Source organism: Liolophura sinensis, chromosome 1 (genome assembly GCF_032854445.1).
Source record: "Liolophura sinensis isolate JHLJ2023 chromosome 1, CUHK_Ljap_v2, whole genome shotgun sequence".
Taxonomy (NCBI): Eukaryota; Metazoa; Mollusca; class Polyplacophora; order Chitonida; family Chitonidae; genus Liolophura; species Liolophura sinensis.
In genome coordinates, this window is record NC_088295.1 from 94,406,489 (window position 1) to 94,432,578 (window position 26,090).

The following is a 26,090-nucleotide window of genomic DNA, read 5'->3' on the forward strand; positions in this document are numbered from 1 at the left end:
TAGCTAGAGCATTCCATGTAGCCAGAAAAGTCCATGTAACCAGAACAGTCCATGTAGCTAGAACCGTCCATGTCATGAACAGAGCAGTCCAGGGGCCTCCTTGGCTCAGTCGGTGAGCGCGCTAGCGCAGCGTAATGACCAAGGAGTCTCTCACCAATGCGGTCGTTGTGCGGCTCTACCCGGTTTCCTCCCATCATAATGCAGGCCGCCGTCGTATAAGTGAAATATCCTTGAGTACGGCGTAAAGCACTAATCAAATAAATAAATAAATAAATACAGCAGTCCATGTAGCTAGAGCAGTCCATGCAGCTAGAACAGTCCATGTATCTAGAACCGCTCATGTCATGAACAGTCCATGTAGCTAGAACAGTCCATGTGGCTAGAACAGTCCATGTAGCTGGAACAGTCCATATAGCTAGAGCAGTCCATGTAGCTGGAACAGTCCATGTAGCTTGAACCGTCCATGTCATGAACAGTCCATGTATCTGGAACAGTCCATGTAGCTAGAACCGTCCATGTCATGAACAATAACAATCAAACAAGCTTACAATTACCATCACTACACCAAGGCTGCATCTAATTCTTTTTCCTCTTTAAACTGCCCATTTTTCATATGTTCTAATTTCCGTAACAATTCTTCAGGACTACAAGTGCACCATCAGGGCAGGTGTTGATGAAAGGCTTCGCAATACCCTAACCTTCACAGGTGTTGTCCTCCACAATGAGGGTAAAGCCATCAAAACAGTCACAGAAAAATGATCCCACTTCATTGACACAGCTGAATTCGCAGCCCCCGTTATTGCTGGCACATTCGTCTGTGTCTATAGATCATAAAATAGAAAAAACATAAAACAGATGTAAGTAATCACTGTGTCAAGACAGCTGGACTATCAACAAGGTCCTTACCCTTCATTAATATCAAGGTTGTGAAGGTGTATGTAATCACTGTGTAAAGACAGCTGGACTATCACCAAGGTCCTTACCCTTCATTAATATCAAGGTTGTGAAGGTGTATGTAATCACTGTCAACACAACTGAATTATCACCAAGGTCCTTACCCTTCATTAATATCAAGGTTGTAAAAGTCTAAGTAATCACTGTGTCAAGACAGCTGGACTATCAACAAGGTCCTTACCCTTCATTAATATCATGGTTGTAAAAGTCTAAGTAATCACTGTGTCAAGACAGCTGGACTATCAACAAGGTCCTTACCCTTCATTAATATCAAGGTTGTAAAAGTCTAAGTAATCACTGTGTCAACACAGCTGGGCGATCAACAAGGTCCTTACCCTTCATTAATATCAAGGTTGTAAAAGTCTAAGTAATCACTGTGTCAACACAGCTGGGCGATCAACAAGGTTCGTAACTTTCATTAATATCAAGGGAATGAAGTTATTCAGAACCTGTACAGGTAATAATAGCATGTCCACTGCTAAGGTTGTCCCTCTCCTCACCATACGTGTGAGATGTACGTGTACAGGTAATAATAACATGTACACTGCTAAGGTTGTCCGTCTCCTCACCATACGTGTGACATGTACCTGTGCAGGTAATAATAACATGTACACTGCTAAGGTTGTCCCTCTCCTCACCATACATGTACGATGTACGTGTACAGGTAATAATAGCATGTCCACTGCTAAGGTTGTCCCTCTCCTCACCATACGCTAACAGACACTCACCTGAACAATTGTGCCCACTATATCCTGGCTGACACTCACAGACACCTGGACTGACACAGGTGCCTTGATTAGGACAGAACCCAGGCTCTTCAGCAAAACACACAGCTGAAATGTTCCAGATATACAGAGTAAGTATGTCATACATGTAAGTAACAACCCCCATTCAGTTCAATCAGGCCACACGTAACATTTTACACGAAGTTTCTCTGCTACACAGTACTCTTTAAACTCACATGAGTAATTTTATACATTAGGTGTTTATACGCTGATTTGCAAATGGAGAATTTTTTACTAAAATATTGCTGTATGAAATATCATGTTGTTGTATGAGTATTAAGGTAAAAGTAAGCAACAACATGTCGGTCTAATAATCAGGAAGGTGGAAGTTACAGTTGTAGAGGGCATACAAGTACATGACCGAATTCATCGGAGTTACAGTTGGGGAGGGCATACATGTACATGACCGAATTCATGGGAGTTACAGTTGTATAGGGCATACAAGTACATGACCGAATGTATGGGAGTTACAGTTGTAGAGGGCATACATGTACATGACCGAATTCATGGGAGTTAAAGTTGTAGAGGGCATACGTGTACACGGCCGAATTCATGGGAGTTACAGTTGGAGAGGGCATACATGTACATGACCGAATTCATGGGAGTTACAGTTGGAGAGGGCATACGTGTACATGTCCGAATTCATCGGAATTACAGTTGTAGAGGGCATACATGTACATGACCGAATTCATCGGGGTTACAGTTGTAGAGGGCATACATGTACATGGCCGAATTCATCGGGGTTACAGTTGTAAAGGGCATACATGTACATGACCGAATTCATCGAGGTTACAGTTGTAGAGGGCATACATGTACATGGCCGAATTCATCGGGGTTACAGTTGTAGAGGGCATACATGTACATGACCGAATTCATGGGAGTTACAGTTGGGGAGGGCATACATGTACATGACCTAATTCATGGGAGTTACAGTTGTAGAGGGCATACATGTACATGACCGAATTCATGGGAGTTAAAGTTGTAGAGGGCATACGTGTACACGGCCGAATTCATGGGAGTTACAGTTGGAGAGGGCATACATGTACATGACCGAATTCATGGGAGTTACAGTTGGAGAGGGCATACGTGTACATGTCCGAATTCATCGGGATTACAGTTGTAGAGGGTATACATGTACATGACCGAATTCATCGGGGTTACAGTTGTAGAGGGCATACATGTACATGGCCGAATTCATCGGGGTTACAGTTGTAGAGGGCATACATGTACATGACCGAATTCATCGGGGTTACAGTTGTAGAGGGCATACATGTACATGACCGAATTCATGGGAGTTACAGTTGTAGAGGGCATACAAGTACATGGCCGAATTCATCGGGGTTACAGTTGTAGAGGGCATACATGTACATGACCGAATTCATGAGAGTTACAGTTAGAGAGGGCATACATGTACATGGCCGAATTCATCGGGGTCACAGTTGTAGAGGGCATACATGCACATGACCGAATTCATGGGAGTTACAGTTGGAGAGGGCATACGTGTACATGGCCGAATTCATCGGGGTTACAGCTGTAGAGGGCATACATGTACATGACTGAATTCATGGGAGTTATAGTTGCAGAAGGCATACATGTACATGGCCGAATTCATCAGGGTTACAGTTGTAGAGGACATACATGTACATGATCGAATTCATCGGGGTTACAGTTGTAGAGGGCATACATGTACATGGCCGAATTCATCGGGGTTACAGTTGTAGAGGGCATACAAGTACATGACCGAATTCATGGGGGTTACAGTTGTAGAGGGCATACACGTACATGACCGAATTAATGCAATAGCTTCTGAAAACGTTATACAAACGCTGTTAAACGTACGTTTACACATTTGTTCTGATTGGCTCCACCCCAATCCATCTGCACAGGTACATTTGAATGATCCTGGAATATTCTCGCATTGAAACTCGCAATCGTGCTGATTAGTGTTGCATTCGTCGATATCTGTCAACATGATAAAAAAACCTGTCACAATCATGTTGTTAAGTATTGCTCTCAGAGATTTTGTCAATTTACATAATTCAGCATACAATTACCACTATGTCAGAGGTGTCAGTGACGTCAATTGTGGCAAATGGTGCATTGGTCATCAAAAGGACCAGTGAAAAGTCAAATCTTAAAATTTAAGGCAAAAGTTCAATAAAAAGTGTTTACAAACTCTCACCCTCGCAGCTGATCTGATCAGCCATCAGTTGGTAGCCATCGTTACACAGGCAGTTGAAGGTTCCTGGGACATTTTCACATATCTCTGTACAGTTTCCATTTGCTGGCTCACCCACACATTCATCCACATCTGTGGGTACAGATAACAAGGCAGGTGATACGTGTATATGTGGCATCAATACGTAATCTATATTGTTATGACACACATGTGCACGGTCATGCTCTATGTTGTCAAGACAGGCATGTACAGCGTCATGGTCTATATTTTCATGACAGACATATGCATCGTCGTGATCTATATTGTCACGACAGACATGTGCATCGTCGTGATCTATATTGTCACGAAAAACATGTGCATGGTCACGATCTATATTGTCATGACACAGATGTGCATGGTCGTGATCAGTATTGTCACGACAGACATGTACATGATCATGATATATATTGTCATGAGACACATGTGTACGGTCATGGTCTATGCTGTCATGACAGGCATGTACATGATCATTATTGTCATGACAGACATGTGCATGATCATGATCCACAATGTCATGACAGACATGTGCATGATCACGATCCACAATGTCATGACAGACATGTTCATGATCATGATCCACACTGTTGTGACGGACATGTGCATGGTCATTTTCCATATTGTCATGACAGACATGTGCATGGTCATGATCTATATTGTCGTTGCAAGCTATCATAAGTACTTATCATCACACAAATTATCGTAGAATACACTGCCATAACATTATGACAAATTATCATCCCATACACGGTTGTGGCATACTGTCATGGTAATCTGTGATATCATGAAATAAATTACCATATAAACATCTCATCACCTAACATCGTGGCACTTAACATACATACAGTGAGCGGTAACGATTGTGAAGTCCCCTCATCGTCACACGAGACCTCGTCTGCAGCCATCGTCATGGAGGATAACATACATGCAATGATCGGTAACGACTATGAAGGCTCCTCACCATCACACAAGACCTCGTCTGCGGCCAGCATCATGACGGTTAACATACATGCAGTGAGCGGTAACGACTATGAAGGCTCCTCACCGTCACACGAAACCTCATCTGCAGCCAGCATCATGACGGTTAACATACATGCAGTGAGCGGTAACGACTGTGAAGGCTATTCACCGTCGCACGGGACCTCGTCTGCAGCCAGCATCATGACGGTTAACATACATGCAGTGAGCGGTAACGACTGTGAAGGCTATTCACCGTCGCACGAGACCTCGTCTGCAGCCAGCATCATGACGGTTAACATACATCCAGTGATCGGTAACGGTTGTAAATGGTACTCACCGTCACAAGAGACCTCGTCTGCAGCCAGCATCATGACGGTTAACATACATGCAGTGACCAGTAACGACTATGAAGGCTCCTCACCGTCACTCGAAACCTCGTCTGCAGCCATCGTCATGACAGTTAACATACATGCAGTGATCGGTAACGGTTGTAAATGGTACTCACCGTCACACGAGACCTCGTCTGCAGCCAGCACATAGCCTATTTTACAGTCACACCTGTATGATCCCAGCTCATTAATACACAGCTGACGACAGGCGTGAGATTTTGTGTCCAGGCATTCGTCCTTGTCTAGAAAAATCGAAAGGAAAAAATATACTTTTCAGATATTGTCTGCTGTTTAGTTGTTTGTATGTCGGTGTTAATATCATGTACCGGTAGACTTTACACACCACGTGTGAGCATTTCTCAGACACTAAACAAGGGCAGTTGAACATTAGGCACAAATGCTCATCTGTCCACTCATTTATCATCATCTCCTCAGATCCAAACTAAATGCAACTTAACAACCATCTTCAGGTAGAGGCGTAGCTTTCACTTGAATATTTGTCAAATTGCCTTTATCTTTCAGTGCATAAAATCTGAGGTGCTTTCGACGAAATAATAACTCTTGTCTACACTGATTAAAAAACTCACCTGTTGTGATTATACATGTCAACAACAATGTACCGGTATCTTTAACACCTTAATCCGTCTTGCCTTTCGATGACTGGTTTACTTACCTTCACACATGGGCAGCTCATACCCCTCAGAGCAGCTGCACTCGTCAGGTGCAGAGCATTTATGAGAATTGAGACAGGTTCCAGGAGTCATATGAAAGCACACAGCTGTAACATTCCAGACAGAAAGTGTAACGTACAGCTGCAAGATACCATGCAGATTGTGTTACACATAGCTATAACATATCACACAGAGCGTGTTACACACAGCCGTAACATATCACACAGAGTGTGTTACACACAGCCGTAACATATCACACAGAGTGTGTTACACACAGCCGTAACATACCACAGATATGTTATAATATACAAGACAGACAGTATTACACATGGCTGATCTATACCCGGCAGATAATATAACACATGGGTGCTATATAAAAGACAGAATGTGTAACACATGGCTGTTATATACAAGACAGATAGTACTGCTCAAGGCTGTTATATACTAGACACATAGTATTACACATGGCTGTTACATAGCAGACAGATGGTATTACACAAAACTGTAATATACCAGATATATACTATTACACATGGCTGTTATATAACAGACAGATAATACTACCCATGGCTGTTATATAACAGACCGATAATACTACACATGGCTGTTATACAGCAGACAGATAGTATTACACAAGGCTGACAAGGCTGTGGTATATCAGATATATACTATTACACATGGCTGTTATATTACAGACAGATAATACTACACATGTCTCTTATATAACAGACCGATAATACTACACATGGCTGTTATACAGCAGACAGATAGTATTACACAAGGCTGACAAGGCTGTGGTATATCAGATATATACTATTACACATGGCTGTTATATAACAGACAGATAATACTACACATAGCTGTTATATAACAGACAGATAATACTACACATGGCCGTTATATAGCAGACAGATAGTATTACACAAGGCTGTGGTATACAAGATATATACTATTACACATGGCTGTTATATAACAGACAGATAATACTACCCATGGCTGTTATATAACAGACCGATAATACTACACATGGCTGTTATATAGCAGACAGATAGTATTACACCAGGCTGACAAGGCTGTGGTATACCAGATATATACTATTACACATGGCTGTTATATTACAGACAGATAATACTACACATGTCTCTTATATAACAGACCGATAATACTACACATGGCTGTTATACAGCAGACAGATAGTATTACACAAGGCTGACAAGGCTGTGGTATATCAGATATATACTATTACACATGGCTGTTATATAACAGACAGATAATACTACACATAGCTGTTATATAACAGACAGATAATACTACACATGGCCGTTATATAGCAGACAGATAGTATTACACAAGGCTGTGGTATACAAGATATATACTATTACACATGGCTGTTATATAACAGACAGATAATACTACCCATGGCTGTTATATAACAGACCGATAATACTACACATGGCTGTTATATAGCAGACAGATAGTATTACACCAGGCTGACAAGGCTGTGGTATACCAGATATATACCATTACACATGGCTGTTATATTACACACAGATAATACTACACATGTCCCTTATATAACAGACAGATAATACTACACATGGCTGTTATACAGCAGACAGATAGTATTACACAAGGCTGACAAGGCTGTGGTATATCAGATATATACTATTACACATGGCTGTTATATAACAGACAGATAATACTACACATGTCTCTTATATAACAGACCGATAATACTACACATGGCTGTTATACAGCAGACAGATAGTATTACACAAGGCTGACAAGGCTGTGGTATATCAGATATATACTATTACACATGGCTGTTATATAACAGACAGATAATACTACACATAGCTGTTATATAACAGACCGATAATACTACACATGGCCGTTATATAGCAGACAGATAGTATTACACCAGGCTGACAAGGCTGTGGTATACCAGATATATACTATTACACATGGCTGTTATATAACAGACAGATAATACTACACATGTCTCTTATATAACAGACAGATAATACTACACATGGCTGTTATACAGCAGACAGATAGTATTACACAAGGCTGACAAGGCTGTGGTATATCAGATATATACTATTACACATGGCTGTTATATAACAGACAGATAATACTACACATAGCTGTTATATAACAGACCGATAATACTACACATGGCCGTTATATAGCAGACAGATAGTATTACACCAGGCTGACAAGGCTGTGGTATACCAGATATATACCATTACACATGGCTGTTATATAACAGACAGATAATACTACACATAGCTGTTATATAACAGACCGATAATACTACACATGGCTGTTATACAGCAGACAGATAGTATTACACAAGGCTGACAAGGCTGTGGTATATCAGATATATACTATTACACATGGCTGTTATATAACAGACAGATAATACTACCCATGGCTGTTATATAACAGACAGATAATACTACACATGGGTGTTATATAGCAGGCGGATAGTATTACACAAGGCTGACAAGGCTGTGGTACACCAGATATATATATATATATATATATATATGGTTTCCCCTCATTTATAAAGGTTTGTACCATACATTCAATCAAATGTAAGTCATTTCATTTTCAGTATAAATGTTGTTTCGAAATTGCCCCGGACTGAAACACCACAATGTTTAAATCTGCTGTAGAAACAGCAGTACTCACGTGCACAAGAGTGCAAGTCCTCCAGGACCTCGTAGCCCTTGAGACAGGTGCAGTGGAATGATGCAGGCACATTAACACAGGTGTGTTCACAGATGTTCTCAGCAGAATGACACTCGTCAATATCTGTCAAGCAATCACCAGTGCTGATTGATACAATGGATTCTATTCAGTCTTACCTGTATCTTTAAATAGTTTTGAAGAAATAAACATGGATATTTAACAGCATGCCAGCACACGTGAACTTCTTCATTGTACAGAGATGTTAACATATTTCAAATATGGCCCATATACACGCCAACAATTATATATTTAACAAAACAAACCAAAAATTACTGCTTACTTTATTATTCAAGGGGCAACAGATTGAAAGGCTAGGGATAGACCTCCAAGTATACACCTCTGCTTCCCCCAGTTTATAACAGTGAACAACATGTGTTATCAAATATAAACATAAAGTAACAGTAAGTTTGTTTATGAAGGAATGTCTTCATCTTAAACAATTCCATTGATTTATCTTGCTTGTGTTCACCTTCACAACGCGGGCTGGTTGTTCCATCTGGACAGTCACATACGTCATTGTCCACACACACTCCACCATTAGCACAGGTGCCTGTCGGCTCATCAAAGCAACGAACTGTAGTGGAACGACATCAGCACAATCAGCCATTTCACAGTTCCTCTACCAAATGTGTCATAATTAATTCAGGCTCTGGTCGAACTTATTTCATTTTCACAAATTCAATAAGCAGATTTATTGAAGACATATTCATAATTTACTGTGGGTATAGAGAATTTCCCACTGAACCATATTTCTACCCGTTTTCTTTCTTCAGTCAAACTAACTTCGTATGTGAAAAGTTTACCAGGCCAGACATATATAAACTGTTATCTTGAGGTTACCGCCACATTACTTTTGCACCGGATTAAAAGTGAAAGCGAAAGTCGGATGACCGTAACACGTGTACAAGGAGCAGCGGAATTAATTCTAGAGCCCAAGTACAAAACCAGCGTATGATACACCTTGCTTCTCCGCCATTGGTTTATACACCTCACTGTCCAGATCTAAGGATATTTTGTAGTAAATGATCAACTTTCCAATACATAACACTGATCATAAATAAAGTAATTCCAGTGATAAATATAATTGTTTAAGCTTGAAGTAAAATGTAATTAATTTTTGATTATTTACAAGAGATTGGAAATAATTATTATAAGTTTTGAAGAAGTTAAACATTTGCCCATATAAAGAGGCGACAAATTGAATTTTTCGATATGGAAAACAGGTATGAAAAAACAAAAACCTTCCAAGTTTTCTACATCGTTGTATTCCAACTGCAATTTCAAACTTTCGTTCTCACATCATTGTATTCCAACTGCAATTTCAAACTTTCATTCTCACATCGTTGTATTCCAACTGCAATTTCAAACTTTCGTTCTCACATCGTTGTATTCCAACTGCAATTTTAAACTTTCGTTCTCACATCATTGTATTCCAACTGCAATTTCAAACTTTCATTCTCACATCGTTGTATTCCAACTGCAATTTCAAACTTTCGTTCTCACATCGTTGTATTCCAACTGCAATTTTAAACTTTCGTTCTCACATCATTGTATTCCAACTGCAATTTCAAACTTTCATTCTCACATCGTTGTATTCCAACTGCAATTTCAAACTTTCGTTCTCACATCATTGTATTCCAACTGCAATTTCAAACTTTCGTTCTCACATCGTTGTATTCCAACTGCAATTTCAAACTTTCGTTCTCATCAAGAATATGAAGAACATTTTTTTTGTTTTTTCTTTTCCGTGTACACCAGTATAAATCTATATAGCCTATTCAAACTCGTATAACATAAGTGGCATATATGCATGGTACACATGTAAATGATCCATAAGCTAGACGCTCTCCAATGTATCCGCCCACTCACATGCACAAGATTTCAGATCCGCCAGCAGATCCTTAGGGGCGTCACATTCGCAGTGATAGGTCCCCACCGAGTTCACACACCTATCAGTACAGCCGCCATTAGTGGTATTGCATTCGTCAATGTCTGTACACAGAAAAAAAGCCCGTTAGTAATTTATTATGGTAAAAGGCATGCACATGCCCCCGTACATGTAAAGAAGTGTATATGCTGGCCTATGTCTTGTTTTCAGACAGATTAGTTGGCGTCTTCTGTTCGTAGCTCCCTGCAGGTCCGTATGGTAAATTATCTACCCGTCCAGCTGCGTAACAGATCCAGACACCAAACAAATCCTTTGATTTTTAACTTAACCTACCTTATGACTGAATCCTACTTATAATGTCCGACCAGCCGAGTTATTTACATTCAACTGTTATATGGGTTTGTTAATTAACAAAGCCTTGCTTGGCCTACCTGAGGATCATACCACAGACAACGATTTGTGTGTGTTTTAACAGGTACATAAACCGTATGTACTTGGATGTGTGTGTGTTTTAACAGGAACATAAACCGCATGTGTAATCTATACGGAATCTTACCTTCACACATAGGCAGCTGTGTACCGCTGGGACAGTCACACTCGTCCGGACGCACACATTTGCCATCGTTCAGACATTGTCCTGCTGGGTTACTGTAGCATATGGCTGAAAAACAATTAAACAAGGTGTCTCAGTCGCGCTTTGATTGCAACTGTTCATAAAGGCATCATGCAGATGTAATGGGCATGGTTGGCTTTTACGGCCCCTAGCCCCAGGTTTAGCGGTATTAGATACAGTATGAAAATAACGAGCGTTACAGACCTTAATCGAACAGATTGTGATTCAAAAGTAACGGACGACTACGTCTATCCCGTTAATATGTAAGGATCTCATACTAAAAGAGGCGCCATCTATGATGTTACACATGACATGCTGGTCTGTATAAAAGCGGCAACCAGCGCCATCTGTGTTGTTAAATACCACGTACGCGATAGATATGTTTATAAGGATAACAGCGCCGTCTATGTGGTTGATCACAATGCAGATCGCCAGAAATTCTGAACGCTCTGTCTATACCTGCCAACGAGAGTGTAATACTCATTGTAAAATTTGAGAAACTTCGAATGAAGGCGTTTGATGGATTATCCTTGACAAACTAATTTTTGAACTAACAACTTGTGGCGCAGATTAAAGTCATCACAATTTACGTAAGATCTGACAAATGCTACAAGGCGAGATATGTATACGCCATATGCAGGACCCTTTGGTATATTACTACCTAAATAAGGATAATTCATAATAACAGAACTGAAATGATCCCTTTTGTCGTAAAGGCGGCATGAAAGGAGACCTTGTTCGTCTTTGTACAGATATAGATCCTTTGTTATACCAAAATCACAGTTTCTGGAGAAACCCTCACAGTGGCAGGAGAAATCGTCATTGCTCACCAATATCACAGCTGTTGAGAACCTCTGATTGCTTTCCAATATCACACCTACTGGGGAAGCCTTCATTGCTCACCAATATCACAGTTGCTGAAGGATCCCTCATTACTTACCAATATCACAGTTGCTGAAGGATCTTCATTGCTTACCAATATCACAGTTGCTGAAGGATCCCTCATTACTTACCAATGTCACAGTTGCTGGAGGTGCCCTCATTACTTACCAATGTCACAGTTGCTGGAGGTGCCCTCATTACTTACCAATGTCACAGTTGCTGGAGGTGCCCTCGCTTGTCCAACCTTCACAGCACCTATGGCACGTCGATATGCGATATTCTATGGCCGCTCTTTTGGAAAGGAAATACATTGAAAAATTAAATGACATTGAGGCAGATGAGAGTAAGGGCATGGCAATATGTCCGAGAAGATTTCAATAATAATGATACAAACATTTATTTCACTGGTGTTTTACTAAAGATTACTGAGGAATATTCCTGGATGGAAAAACCTCCACGTATACCAATATAAAAATACCCTGGCCTGCTTTCTCCATAAGACTGCATTTGAAAGAGAAGACGGGCACTTGGGCATTTCCAGTCATTTATATAGGCGTGGGTCCCAACATAGGTAAAATACATGGAGACTAAAAGACTGTGAAGGTAGAGGTTAATATACGCACTTTGACTTGGCACACCGACTCCATCCGCCCAGCCCGCACTCTGTCTCCACCGTCTCGCTTATATAATAACTGTCCACACACGAATAACTACACACGTTGTTCCTGTTTGGCCAAGGCGTACATGTCAAATATAAGTAGGAATAGCTAAGTATTTAAAACATTAAAAAAAACGTATAATTTAGAAATGGGATCATAATAAACGGTTAAAATAGTTGAGAGTGAAAACCAAGCTTCCGAATTTTAGAAGACGGTAATCTTAGCTCTATATTATAATTCCTTCGTTCAGGGTTTTGACTGAACAGCTAAACTCAAAAGTATGTCCCTGGGAAAAGGGATATAATAAGTCTGTCAAAGCCCGATTTGTTCGTGAACTGTGACTTGCCCTCCGGCGCTGACCGCTAGGACCGTCTTTGTGGACACCGTCGTTAGCAGGAAGGCAACCCCGAACGAGATGGTGATCATCGTGAACGTCAACTACAAAGAAAAACCACGACTGTTAGCAGGAAGACAGCCAGGACCCAACTGCCGGTCAACATCGTGAACAGCCACTACAGGCAGAAATCACAAGTTTGTTAGCAGGAAAACAACTAGGGCCCACTTGTCGGTAATCATCATGAACGGTCACTACAGGCAGAAACCACGACTTTGTTAGCTGTAGAACAACCATGGCCCAAAATAAGGTAATCATCGTGAACAGCCACTACAGGCAGAAACCACAACTTTGTTAGCAGTAAGACAACCAGGACCCAACTGCCGGTCATCATCGTGAACAGCCTCTACAGGCAGAAACAACAACTTTGTCAGCAGGAAGACAACCAGGTCCCAACAGCCGGTAATCATCGTGAACGGCCACTACAGGCAGAAACCACGACTTTGTTAGCTGTAGAACAACCATGGCCCAACATCCGGTAATCATCGTGAACAGCCACTACCGGCAAAAATCACAAGTTTGTTAACAGTAAGACAACCAGGACCCAACTGCCGGTCATCATCGTGAACAGCCTCTACAGGCAGAAAGCACAACTTTGTCAGCAGTAAGACAACCAGGACCCAACAGCCGGTAATCATTGTAAACGGCCACTAAAGGCAGAAACCACGACTTTGTTAGCTGTAGAACAACCATGGCCCAACATCCGGTAATCATCGTGAACAGCCACTACCGGCAAAAATCACAAGTTTGTTAACAGGAAGACAACCAGGACCCAATTGCCGGTCATCATCGTGAACGTTCACTACAGGCAGAAACCACGACTTTGTTAGCAGTAAGACAACCAGGACCCAATTGCCGGTCATCATCGTGAACAGTCACTACAGGCAGAAACCAAGAGTTTGTTGGCAGAAAGACAGCCAGGACCCAATTGCCGGTAATCATTGTGAACGGCCAATACAGACAGAAACCAAGAGTTTGTTAGCAGAAAGACAGCCAGGACCCAATTGCCGGTAATCATTGTGAACGGCCACTACACACAGAAACCAAGAGTTTGTTGGCAGAAAGACAGCCAGGACCCAATTGCCGGTAATCATTGTGAACGGCCAATACAGACAGAAACCAAGAGTTTGTTGGCAGAAAGACAGCCAGGACCCAATTGCCGGTCATCACTGTGATCGGCCACTACAGACAGAAACCAAGAGTTTGTTAGCAGAAAGACAGATAGGACCCAATTGCCGGTAATCATCGTGAACGGTCACTACAGGCGGAAACCAAGAGTTTGTTAACAGTAAGACAACCAGGACCCAACTGCCGGTCATCATCGTGAACAGCCACTACAGGCAGAAACCACAACTTTGTCAGCAGGAAGACAACCAGGACCCAACAGCCGGTAATCATTGTAAACGGCCACTAAAGGCAGAAACCACGACTTTGTTAGCTGTAGAACGACCATGGCCCAACATCCGGTAATCATCGTGAACAGCCACTACCGGCAAAAATCACAAGTTTGTTAACAGGAAGACAACCAGGACCCAATTGCCGGTCATCATCGTGAACGTTCACTACAGGCAGAAACCACGACTTTGTTAGCAGTAAGACAACCAGGACCCAATTGCCGGTCATCATCGTGAACAGTCACTACAGGCAGAAACCAAGAGTTTGTTGGCAGAAAGACAGCCAGGACCCAATTGCCGGTAATCATTGTAAACGGCCAATACAGACAGAAACCAAGAGTTTGTTAGCAGAAAGACAGCCAGGACCCAATTGCCGGTCATCATTGTGAACGGCCACTACAGACAGAAACCAAGAGTTTGTTGGCAGAAAGACAGCCAGGACCCAATTGCCGGTAATCATTGTGAACGGCCACTACACACAGAAACCAAGAGTTTCTTAGCAGAAAGACAGCCAGGACCCAATTGCCGGTCATCATTGTGAACGGCCACTACAGACAGAAACCAAGAGTTTGTTGGCAGAAAGACAGCCAGGACCCAATTGCCAGTCATCATTGTGAACGGCCAATACAGGCAGAAACCAAGAGTTTGTTAGCAGAAAGACAGCCAGGACCCAATTGCCGGTAATCATCGTGAACGGTCACTACAGGCAGAAACCAAGAGTTTGTTGGCAGAAAGACAGCCAGGACCCAATTGCCGGTAACCATTGTGAACGGCCACTACAGGCAGAAACCAAGAGTTTCTTGGCAGGAAGACAGCCAGGACCCAATTGCCGGTCATCATTGTGAACGGCCAATACAGACAGAAATCAAGAGTTTGTTGGCAGGAAGACAACCAGGACCCAATTGCCGGTAATCATTGTGAACGGCCACTACACACAGAAACCAAGAGTTTGTTAGCAGAAAGACAGCCAGGACCCAATTGCCGGTCATCATTGTGAACGGCCACTACAGACAGAAACCAAGAGTTTGTTGGCAGGAAGACAGCTAGGACCCAATTGCCGGTCATCATTGTGAACGGCCAATACAGACAGAAACCAAGAGTTTGTTGGCAGAAAGACAGCCAGGACCCAATTGCCGGTAATCATTGTGAACGGCCACTACAGACAGAAACCAAGAGTTTGTTAGCAGAAAGAAAGCCAGGACCCAATTGCCGGTAATCATTGTGAACGGCCACTACACACAGAAACCAAGAGTTTGTTGGCAGGAAGACAGCCAGGACCCAATTGCCGGTAATCATTGTGAACGGCCACTACACACAGAAACCAAGAGTTTGTTGGCAGAAAGACAGCCAGGACCCAATTGCCGGTAATCATTGTGAACGGCCACTACACACAGAAACCAAGAGTTTGTTAGCAGAAAGACAGCCAGGACCCAATTGCTGGTAATCATTGTGAACGGCCAATACAGACAGATACCAAGAGTTTGTTGGCAGAAAAACAGCCAGGACCCAATTGCCGGTAATCATTGTGAACGGCCACTACAGACAGAAACCAAGAGTTTGTTGGCAGAAAGACAGCCAGGACCCAATTGCCGGTAATCATTGTGAACGGCCACTAAAGACAGAAACCAAGAGTTTGTTGGTAGGAGGACAGCCAGGAACCAATTGCCGGTAATCATTGTGAACGATCAATACACACAGAAACCAAGAGTTTGTCAGCAGAAAGACAGCCAGGACCCAATTGCCGGTAATCATTGTGAACGGCCAATACACACAGAAACCAAGAGTTTGTTGGCAGAAAGACAGCCAGGACCCAATTGCCGGTCATCATTGTGAACGGCCAATACAGACAGAAACCAAGAGTTTGTTGGCAGAAAGACAGCCAGGACCCAATTGCCGGTAATCATTGTGAACGGCCACTACAGACAGAAACCAAGAGTTTGTTAGCAGAAAGAAAGCCAGGACCCAATTGCCGGTAATCATTGTGAACGGCCACTACAGACAGAAACCAAGAGTTTGTTGGCAGAAAGACAGCCAGGACCCAATTGCCGGTCATCATTGTGAACGGCCACTACACACAGAAACCAAGAGTTTGTTGGCAGAAAGACAGCCAGGACCCAATTGCCGGTAATCATTGTGAACGGCCACTACACACAGAAACCAAGACTTTGTTAGCAGAAAGACAGCCAGGACCCAATTGCTGGTAATCATTGTGAACGGCCAATACAGACAGATACCAAGAGTTTGTTGGCAGAAAAACAGCCAGGACCCAATTGCCGGTAATCATTGTGAACGGCCACTACAGACAGAAACCAAGAGTTTGTTGGCAGAAAGACAGCCAGGACCCAATTGCCGGTAATCATTGTGAACGGCCACTAAAGACAGAAACCAAGAGTTTGTTGGTAGGAGGACAGCCAGGAACCAATTGCCGGTAATCATTGTGAACGATCAATACACACAGAAACCAAGAGTTTGTCAGCAGAAAGACATCCAGGACCCAATTGCCGGTAATCATTGTGAACGGCCAATACACACAGAAACCAAGAGTTTGTTGGCAGAAAGACAGCCAGGACCCAATTGCCGGTCATCATTGTGAACGGCCAATACAGACAGAAACCAAGAGTTTGTTGGCAGAAAGACAGCCAGGACCCAATTGCCGGTAATCATTGTGAACGGCCACTACAGACAGAAACCAAGAGTTTGTTAGCAGAAAGACAGCCAGGACCCAATTGCCGGTCATCACTGTGAACGGCCACTACACACAGAAACCAAGAGTTTGTTGGCAGGAAGACAGCCAGGACCCAATTGCCGGTAACCATTGTGAACGGCCACTACAGGCAGAAACCAAGAGTTTGTTAGCAGAAAGACAGCCAGGACCCAATTGCTGGTCATCATTGTGAACGGCCACTACACAAAGAAACCAAGAGTTTGTTGGCAGGAAGACAGCCAGGACCCAATTGCCGGTCATCATTGTGAACGGCCAATACAGACAGAAACCAAGAGTTTGTTGGCAGAAAGACAGCCAGGACCCAATTGCCGGTCATCATTGTGAACGGCCACTACAGACAGAAACCAAGAGTTTGTTAGCAGAAAGACAGCCAGGACCCAATTGCCGGTCATCATTGTGAACGGCCACGACACACAGAAACCAAGAGTTTGTTGGCAGGAAGACAGCCAGGACCCAATTGCCGGTAATCATTGTGAACGGCCACTACACACAGAAACCAAGAGTTTGTTGGCAGAAAGACAGCCAGGACCCAATTGCCGGTAACCATTGTGAACGGCCACTACAGGCAGAAACCAAGAGTTTGTTAGCAGAAAGACAGCCAGGACCCAATTGCTGGTAATCATTGTGAACGGCCACTACACAAAGAAACCAAGAGTTTGTTGGCAGGAAGAAAGCTAGGACCCAATTGCCGGTCATCATTGTGAACGGCCAATACACACAGAAACCAAGAGTTTGTTAGCAGAAAGACAGCCAGGACCCAATTGCCGGTAATCATTGTGAACGGCCACTACAGACAGAAACCAAGAGTTTGTTAGCAGAAAGACAGCCAGGACCCAATTGCCGGTAATCATTGTGAACGGCCACTACACACAGAAACCAAGAGTTTGTTGGCAGGAAGACAGCCAGGACCCAATTGCCGGTAATCATTGTGAACGGCCACTACACACAGAAACCAAGAGTTTGTTGGCAGAAAGACAGCCAGGACCCAATTGCCGGTAATCATTGTGAACGGCCACTACACACAGAAACCAAGAGTTTGTTAGCAGAAAGACAGCCAGGACCCAATTGCTGGTAATCATTGTGAACGGTCAATACAGACAGATACCAAGAGTTTGTTGGCAGAAAGACAGTCAGGACCCAATTGCCGGTAATCATCGTGAACGGTCACTACACACAGAAACCAAGAGTTTGTTGGCAGGAAGACAGCCAGGACCCAATTGCCGGTAACCATTGTGAACGGCCACTACAGGCAGAAACCAAGAGTTTGTTAGCAGAAAGACAGCCAGGACCCAATTGCTGGTAATCATTGTGAACGGCCACTACACAAAGAAACCAAGAGTTTGTTGGCAGGAAGACAGCTAGGACCCAATTGCCGGTCATCATTGTGAACGGCCAATACAGACAGAAACCAAGAGTTTGTTGGCAGAAAGACAGCCAGGACCCAATTGCCGGTAATCATTGTGAACGGCCAATACAGACAGAAACCAAGAGTTTGTTAGCAGAAAGACAGCCAGGACCCAATTGCCGGTCATCATTGTGAACGGCCACTACACACAGAAACCAAGAGTTTGTTGGCAGGAAGACAGCCAGGACCCAATTGCCGGTAACCATTGTGAACGGCCACTACAGGCAGAAACCAAGAGTTTGTTAGCAGAAAGACAGCCAGGACCCAATTGCTGGTAATCATTGTGAACGGCCACTACACAAAGAAACCAAGAGTTTGTTGGCAGGGAGACAGCTAGGACCCAATTGCCGGTCATCATTGTGAACGGCCAATACAGACAGAAACCAAGAGTTTGTTGGCAGAAAGACAGCCAGGACCCAATTGCCGGTAATCATTGTGAACGGCCACTACAGACAGAAACCAAGAGTTTGTTAGCAGAAAGACAGCCAGGACGCAATTGCCGGTAATCATTGTGAACGGCCACTACACACAGAAACCAAGAGTTTGTTGGCAGGAAGACAGCCAGGACCCAATTGCGGGTAATCATTGTGAACGGCCACTACAGACAGAAACCAAGAGTGTTGGCAGAAAGACAGCCAGGACCCAATTGCCGGTAATCATTGTGAACGGCCACTACAGACAGAAACCAAGAGTTTGTTGGCAGAAAGACAGCCAGGACCCAATTGCCGGTAATCATTGTGAACGGCCACTACAGACAGAAACCAAGAGTTTGTTGGTAGGAGGACAGCCAGGACCCAATTGCCGGTAATCAATGTGAACGGCCACTACACACAGAAACCAAGAGTTTGTTAGCAGAAAGACAGCCAGGACCCAATTGCCGGTAATCATTGTGAACGGTCAATACAGACAGATACCAAGAGTTTGTTGGCAGAAAGACAGTCAGGACCCAATTGCCGGTAATCATCGTGAACGGTCACTACACACAGAAACCAAGAGTTTGTTGGCAGGAAGACAGCCAGGACCCAATTGCCGGTAACCATTGTGAACGGCCACTACAGGCAGAAACCAAGAGTTTGTTAGCAGAAAGACAGCCAGGACCCAATTGCTGGTAATCATTGTGAACGGCCACTACACAAAGAAACCAAGAGTTTGTTGGCAGGAAGACAGCCAGGACCCAATTGCCGGTCATCATTGTGAACGGCCAATACAGACAGAAACCAAGAGTTTGTTGGCAGAAAGACAGCCAGGACCCAATTGCCGGTCATCATTGTGAACGGCCACTACAGACAGAAACCAAGAGTTTGTTAGCAGAAAGACAGCCAGGACCCAATTGCCGGTCATCATTGTGAACGGCCACTACACACAGAAACCAAGAGTTTGTTGGCAGGAAGACAGCCAGGACCCAATTGCCGGTAATCATTGTGAACGGCCACTACACACAGAAACCAAGAGTTTGTTGGCAGAAAGACAGCCAGGACCCAATTGCCGGTAACCATTGTGAACGGCCACTACAGGCAGAAACCAAGAGTTTGTTAGCAGAAAGACAGCCAGGACCCAATTGCTGGTAATCATTGTGAACGGCCACTACACAAAGAAACCAAGAGTTTGTTGGCAGGAAGACAGCTAGGACCCAATTGCCGGTCATCATTGTGAACGGCCAATACACACAGAAACCAAGAGTTTGTTAGCAGAAAGACAGCCAGGACCCAATTGCCGGTAATCATTGTGAACGGCCACTACAGACAGAAACCAAGAGTTTGTTAGCAGAAAGACAGCCAGGACCCAATTGCCGGTAATCATTGTGAACGGCCACTACACACAGAAACCAAGAGTTTGTTGGCAGGAAGACAGCCAGGACCCAATTGCCGGTAATCATTGTGAACGGCCACTACACACAGAAACCAAGAGTTTGTTGGCAGAAAGACAGCCAGGACCCAATTGCCGGTAATCATTGTGAACGGCCACTACACACAGAAACCAAGAGTTTGTTAGCAGAAAGACAGCCAGGACCCAATTGCTGGTAATCATTGTGAACGGTCAATACAGACAGATACCAAGAGTTTGTTGGCAGAAAGACAGTCAGGACCCAATTGCCGGTAATCATCGTGAACGGTCACTACACACAGAAACCAAGAGTTTGTTGGCAGGAAGACAGCCAGGACCCAATTGCCGGTAACCATTGTGAACGGCCACTACAGGCAGAAACCAAGAGTTTGTTAGCAGAAAGACAGCCAGGACCCAATTGCTGGTAATCATTGTGAACGGCCACTACACAAAGAAACCAAGAGTTTGTTGGCAGGAAGACAGCTAGGACCCAATTGCCGGTCATCATTGTGAACGGCCAATACAGACAGAAACCAAGAGTTTGTTGGCAGAAAGACAGCCAGGACCCAATTGCCGGTAATCATTGTGAACGGCCAATACAGACAGAAACCAAGAGTTTGTTAGCAGAAAGACAGCCAGGACCCAATTGCCGGTCATCATTGTGAACGGCCACTACACACAGAAACCAAGAGTTTGTTGGCAGGAAGACAGCCAGGACCCAATTGCCGGTAACCATTGTGAACGGCCACTACAGGCAGAAACCAAGAGTTTGTTAGCAGAAAGACAGCCAGGACCCAATTGCTGGTAATCATTGTGAACGGCCACTACACAAAGAAACCAAGAGTTTGTTGGCAGGAAGACAGCTAGGACCCAATTCCCGGTCATCATTGTGAACGGCCAATACAGACAGAAACCAAGAGTTTGTTGGCAGAAAGACAGCCAGGACCCAATTGGCGGTAATCATTGTGAACGGCCACTACAGACAGAAACCAAGAGTTTGTTAGCAGAAAGACAGCCAGGACGCAATTGCCGGTAATCATTGTGAACGGCCACTACACACAGAAACCAAGAGTTTGTTGGCAGGAAGACAGCCAGGACCCAATTGCCGGTAATCATTGTGAACGGCCACTACAGACAGAAACCAAGAGTGTTGGCAGAAAGACAGCCAGGACCCAATTGCCGGTAATCATTGTGAACGGCCACTACAGACAGAAACCAAGAGTTTGTTGGCAGAAAGACAGCCAGGACCCAATTGCCGGTAATCATTGTGAACGGCCACTACACACAGAAACCAAGAGTTTGTTGGTAGGAGGACAGCCAGGACCCAATTGCCGGTAATCAATGTGAACGGCCACTACACACAGAAACCAAGAGTTTGTTAGCAGAAAGACAGCCAGGACCCAATTGCTGGTAATCATTGTGAACGGTCAATACAGACAGATACCAAGAGTTTGTTGGCAGAAAGACAGTCAGGACCCAATTGCCGGTAATCATCGTGAACGGTCACTACACACGGAAACCAAGAGTTTGTTGGCAGGAAGACAGCCAGGACCCAATTGCCGGTAACCATTGTGAACGGCCACTACAGGCAGAAACCATGAGTTTGTTAGCAGAAAGACAGCCAGGACCCAATTGCTGGTAATCATTGTGAACGGCCACTACACAAAGAAACCAAGAGTTTGTTGGCAGGAAGACAGCTAGGACCCAATTGCCGGTCATCATTGTGAACGGCCACTACACACAGAAACCAAGAGTTTGTTGGCAGAAAGACAGCCAGGACCCAATTGCCGGTAATCATTGTAAACGGCCAATACAGGCAGAAATCAAGAGTTTGTTAGCAGGCAGACAGCCAGGACCCAATTGCCGGTAATCATTGTAAACGGCCAATACAGACAGAAACCAAGAGTGTGTTAGCAGAAAGACAGCCAGGACCCAATTGCCGGTAATCATTGTGAACGGCCACTACAAACAGATACCAAGAGTTTGTTGGCAGAAAGACAGCCAGGACCCAATTGCCGGTAATCATTGTGAACGGCCACTACAGACAGAAACCAAGAGTTTGTTGACAGAAAGACAGCCAGGACCCAATTGCCGGTAATTATTGTGAACGGCCAATACAGGCAGAAACCAAGAGTTTGTTGGTAGGAGGACAGCCAGAAACCCAATTGCCGGTAATCATTGTGAACGGCCAATACAGACAGAAACCAAGAGTTTGTTAGCAGAAAGACAGCCAGAAACCCAATTGCCGGTAATCATTGTAAACGGCCACTACACACAGAAACCAAGAGTTTGTTGGCAGAAAGACAGCCAGGACCCAATTACCGGTAATCATCGTGAACGGCCACTACAGGCAGAAACCAAGAGTTTGTTGGCAGGAAGACCGTCAGGACCCAATTGCCAGTAATCATTGTGAACGGCCAATACAGACAGAAACCAAGAGTTTGTTGGCAGGAAGACAGCCAGGACCCAATTGCCGGTCATCATTGTGAACGGTCACTACAGGCAGAAACCAAGAGTTTGTTAATAAGAAGACAACCAGGACCCAATTGCCGGCAATCATTGTGAACGGTCACTAAAGGCAGAAACCAAGAATTTGTTAATAAGAAGACAACCAGGACCCAATTGCCGGTAATCATTTTGAACGGCCAATACAGACAGAAACCAAGAGTTTGTTAATAAGAAGACAACCAGGACCCAATTGCCGGTAATCATTGTAAACGGCCAATACAGACAGAAACCAAGAGTTTGTTGGCAGGAAGACCGTCAGGACCCAACTGCCGGTAATCATTGTAAACGGCCAGTACAGGCAGAAACCAAGGGTTTGTTGGCAGAAAGACAGCCAGGACCCAGTTGCCGGTAATCATTGTGAACGGCCACTACATACAGAAACCAAGAGTTTGTTGGCAGGAAGACCGTCAGGACCCAATTGCCGGTAATCATTGTAAACGGCCAATACAGACAGAAACCAAGAGTTTGTTAGCAGAAAGACAGCCAGGACCCAACTGCCGGTTATCATCGTGAACGGCCACTACAGACAGAAACCAAGAGTTTGTTAGCAGAAAGACAGCCAGGACCTAATTGCCGGTAATCATTGTGAACGGCCACTACAGACAGAAACCAAGAGTTTGTTGGCAGGAAGACCGTCAGGACCCAATTGCTGGTAATCATTGTGAACGGCCACTACACACAGAAACCAAGAGTTTGTTAATAAGAAGACAACCAGGACCCAATTGCCGGTAATCATTGTGAACGGCCACTACAGACAGAAACCAAGAGTTTGTTGGCAGGAAGACAGCCAGGATCCAATTACCGGTAATCATTGTGAATGGCCAATACAGGCAGAAACCAAGAGTTTGTTAATAAGAAGACAACCAGGACCAGTTGCCGGTAATCATCGTGAACGGTCACTACAGGCAGAAACCAAGAGTTTGTTGGCAGGAAGACAACCAGGATCCAATTACTGGTAATCACTGTGAATGGTCACTACAGACAGAAACCACAAGTTTGTTAATAAGAAGACAACCAGGACCCAATTGCCGATAATCATCGTGAACGGCCACTACAAGTAGAAGCCACGACTTTGTTAACAGGAAGACAACCAGGACCCAGTTGCCGATAATTATCGTGAACGGCCACTACAAGTAGAAGCCACGACTTTGTTAACAGGAAGACAACCAGGACCCAGTTGCCGATAATCATCGTGAACAGCCACTACAGACAGAAACCAAGAGTTTGATGGCAGGAATACAACCCAGACCCATTCGCCGTGAACGACAGCTACTTGCAAAATAAGGAGTTCATATGTGTGGTTGAGCCTAAACTATACCAGTAAGACCTAGGTCCGATTTCATGAAAGTTTCTGGTGTTATTGCTTAAGCAAAAATATTTTGCTGAGTAACTCAACTTCCATGTATATAGTTTGATTTAAGGTTTCTGGATGGGGAAAATAGGACTGCCCGGGACAAATGAACAAACAAAAAAAGACTTGAAATGCATATTGATGGAAGACAAGTGGTTACACTGCCCAAACGGATGCTCCTGCTCTGTCGACTTCTTGTTGTCAGCAAAGCCATACTTATGTATTTATTTAGTTGATTGGTGTTTTACACCATACTCAAGAATATTTCACTAATACGACCGCCGCCGGCATTTTAGTGGGTGGAAACCCACGATTATCCGCAGGTTGCTGGTAGATCTTCCCACGTATGACTGGAGAGGCATACAAACATTGAGACGGGAGGGTATCTTGTGTTTCCTAGCTATTGTTAGGAGACCATGACCCACTGTAAGGGGAAGTGATTATGCACTGACACAACACATAATGTGTAAGCCGCTAGTCGACGACGTCGCGTGTTCGAATCCAGCTATTGGCGGTTCATGGTATTACCATTTGTGGTTACCGTTCCTGTGTCTATATATTTATATGGAAATCACTGTCGTATACTTAGCCAGGTGAGGCATTAAGCTAATTAGACGCAGCTAATTAGACGAATATCCAACAATTGCAGTTGCGGATGAGAAAGCTGACTGGAGGGCAGCATGGAGCATGGGTTTACCAAGAGTTTAAAGAGTCACTCACTCGCCATGCAGTCCCTATCACTGGTACAAAGACAGAAAGCCACGGCCAACGGATCTAGACATTCGTGGGGAAAGTATCGATACAAAACACAACCAACCTGATTTACGCCAAACTTAATATCGCACTTTGCTATAGTCCTTCGCTAAACTGGTGGGAGGTCCAAACATTCCAGAATGCATGGCGTCTATGGATTTTACTTCATGATATTCGTTAAATTATATACATTATCGAAGAGAATAAGTTTCAATTTAACAGGTGAAAAGGCTTTTCATCCGGCACTTGTAAACTTGGTCATACTCACACTCTTCCGGCAAACTTTAGGTCATGTTTCCTGAAATTCTCTCTAATAATTCGAATATTATGTAGAATTCTCAAACGTTGAACCTTCTCTGCGAAGATACCATTCACCGTTTTTGGAACAGAATAAGTCCATACTTGTTTGTGGAAATATGAATAAAAAATGATGTTTACCACTGGCGACTCATACCATTAGCTTTCGAACTAGATGGAATTTTATGAGTGTGGTGAACAGTTATAGTTCGTTAGAGGTGTATTCCACTGTGTGTTAACTGATATATCACTAATCTAGACCAAATATACTGAATATCTTCTTGACTGTTTCAACAACAAAGATGTCTAGATGCCAAGTTTTTGGATCATTGACAAAATAATCAACATTCTATGTCCTACAGGAGTTAATTAAGCCTTACAATTTTAGTGAGCACATTCAGTCGTATATATTTTGTACCAACTACAAGGAAAAATGGAGACTTATCCCATTTAATATAAGGAGATTAGCTTGTTCGTGGCAAAATGGGGAAGATAACAAATGGGACATGGTTGTGGAATTGGTTCTCTGATCATGCAGAAACCTCGTGTTTGTTAAGCGAAGGTGATCAAAAATTAAGAGCGCGAGATCGACATGGTTAAATATAGATGTCTATAGGTCTGTTTGTTAATGTATGAGTATATGTGGCCGTTTGGCAGCAGTTCAGG

At 43.6% G+C, this 26,090-nt stretch overlaps 1 protein-coding gene across 1 annotated transcript; it reads right to left on the reverse strand.

Moving 5' to 3' along the window:
* Positions 1–693: 693 nt before the first annotated feature.
* Positions 694–12,165, reverse strand: LOC135465975 (signal peptide, CUB and EGF-like domain-containing protein 2). Its single transcript, XM_064743361.1, has 10 exons — positions 12,063–12,165; positions 11,176–11,280; positions 10,601–10,723; positions 9,201–9,305; positions 8,672–8,794; positions 5,977–6,081; positions 5,420–5,545; positions 3,922–4,050; positions 1,683–1,787; positions 694–821 (listed from the first exon to the last, which is right to left on the reverse strand). Exons 1-10 carry the CDS (start codon positions 12,163–12,165, stop codon positions 694–696), a joined length of 1,152 nt encoding a protein of 383 aa, XP_064599431.1.
* Between the last annotated feature and the right edge of the window lie 13,925 nt (positions 12,166–26,090).

Bases quoted from the DNA above. Each gene is read 5' to 3' on its own strand.
- LOC135465975 (XM_064743361.1), bottom strand. From the start codon at position 12,165: ATGAGGGATCCTTCAGCAACTGTGATATTGGTGAGCAATGAAGGCTTC. The intron at 8,795-9,200 runs GTGAACACAAGC...ATTGCTTGACAG, and splicing joins AACCAGCCCGCGTTGTGAAG to ATATTGACGAGTGTCATTCT. The intron at 822-1,682 runs GTGAGTGTCTGT...TATGATCTATAG, and splicing joins TAGTGGGCACAATTGTTCAG to ACACAGACGAATGTGCCAGC.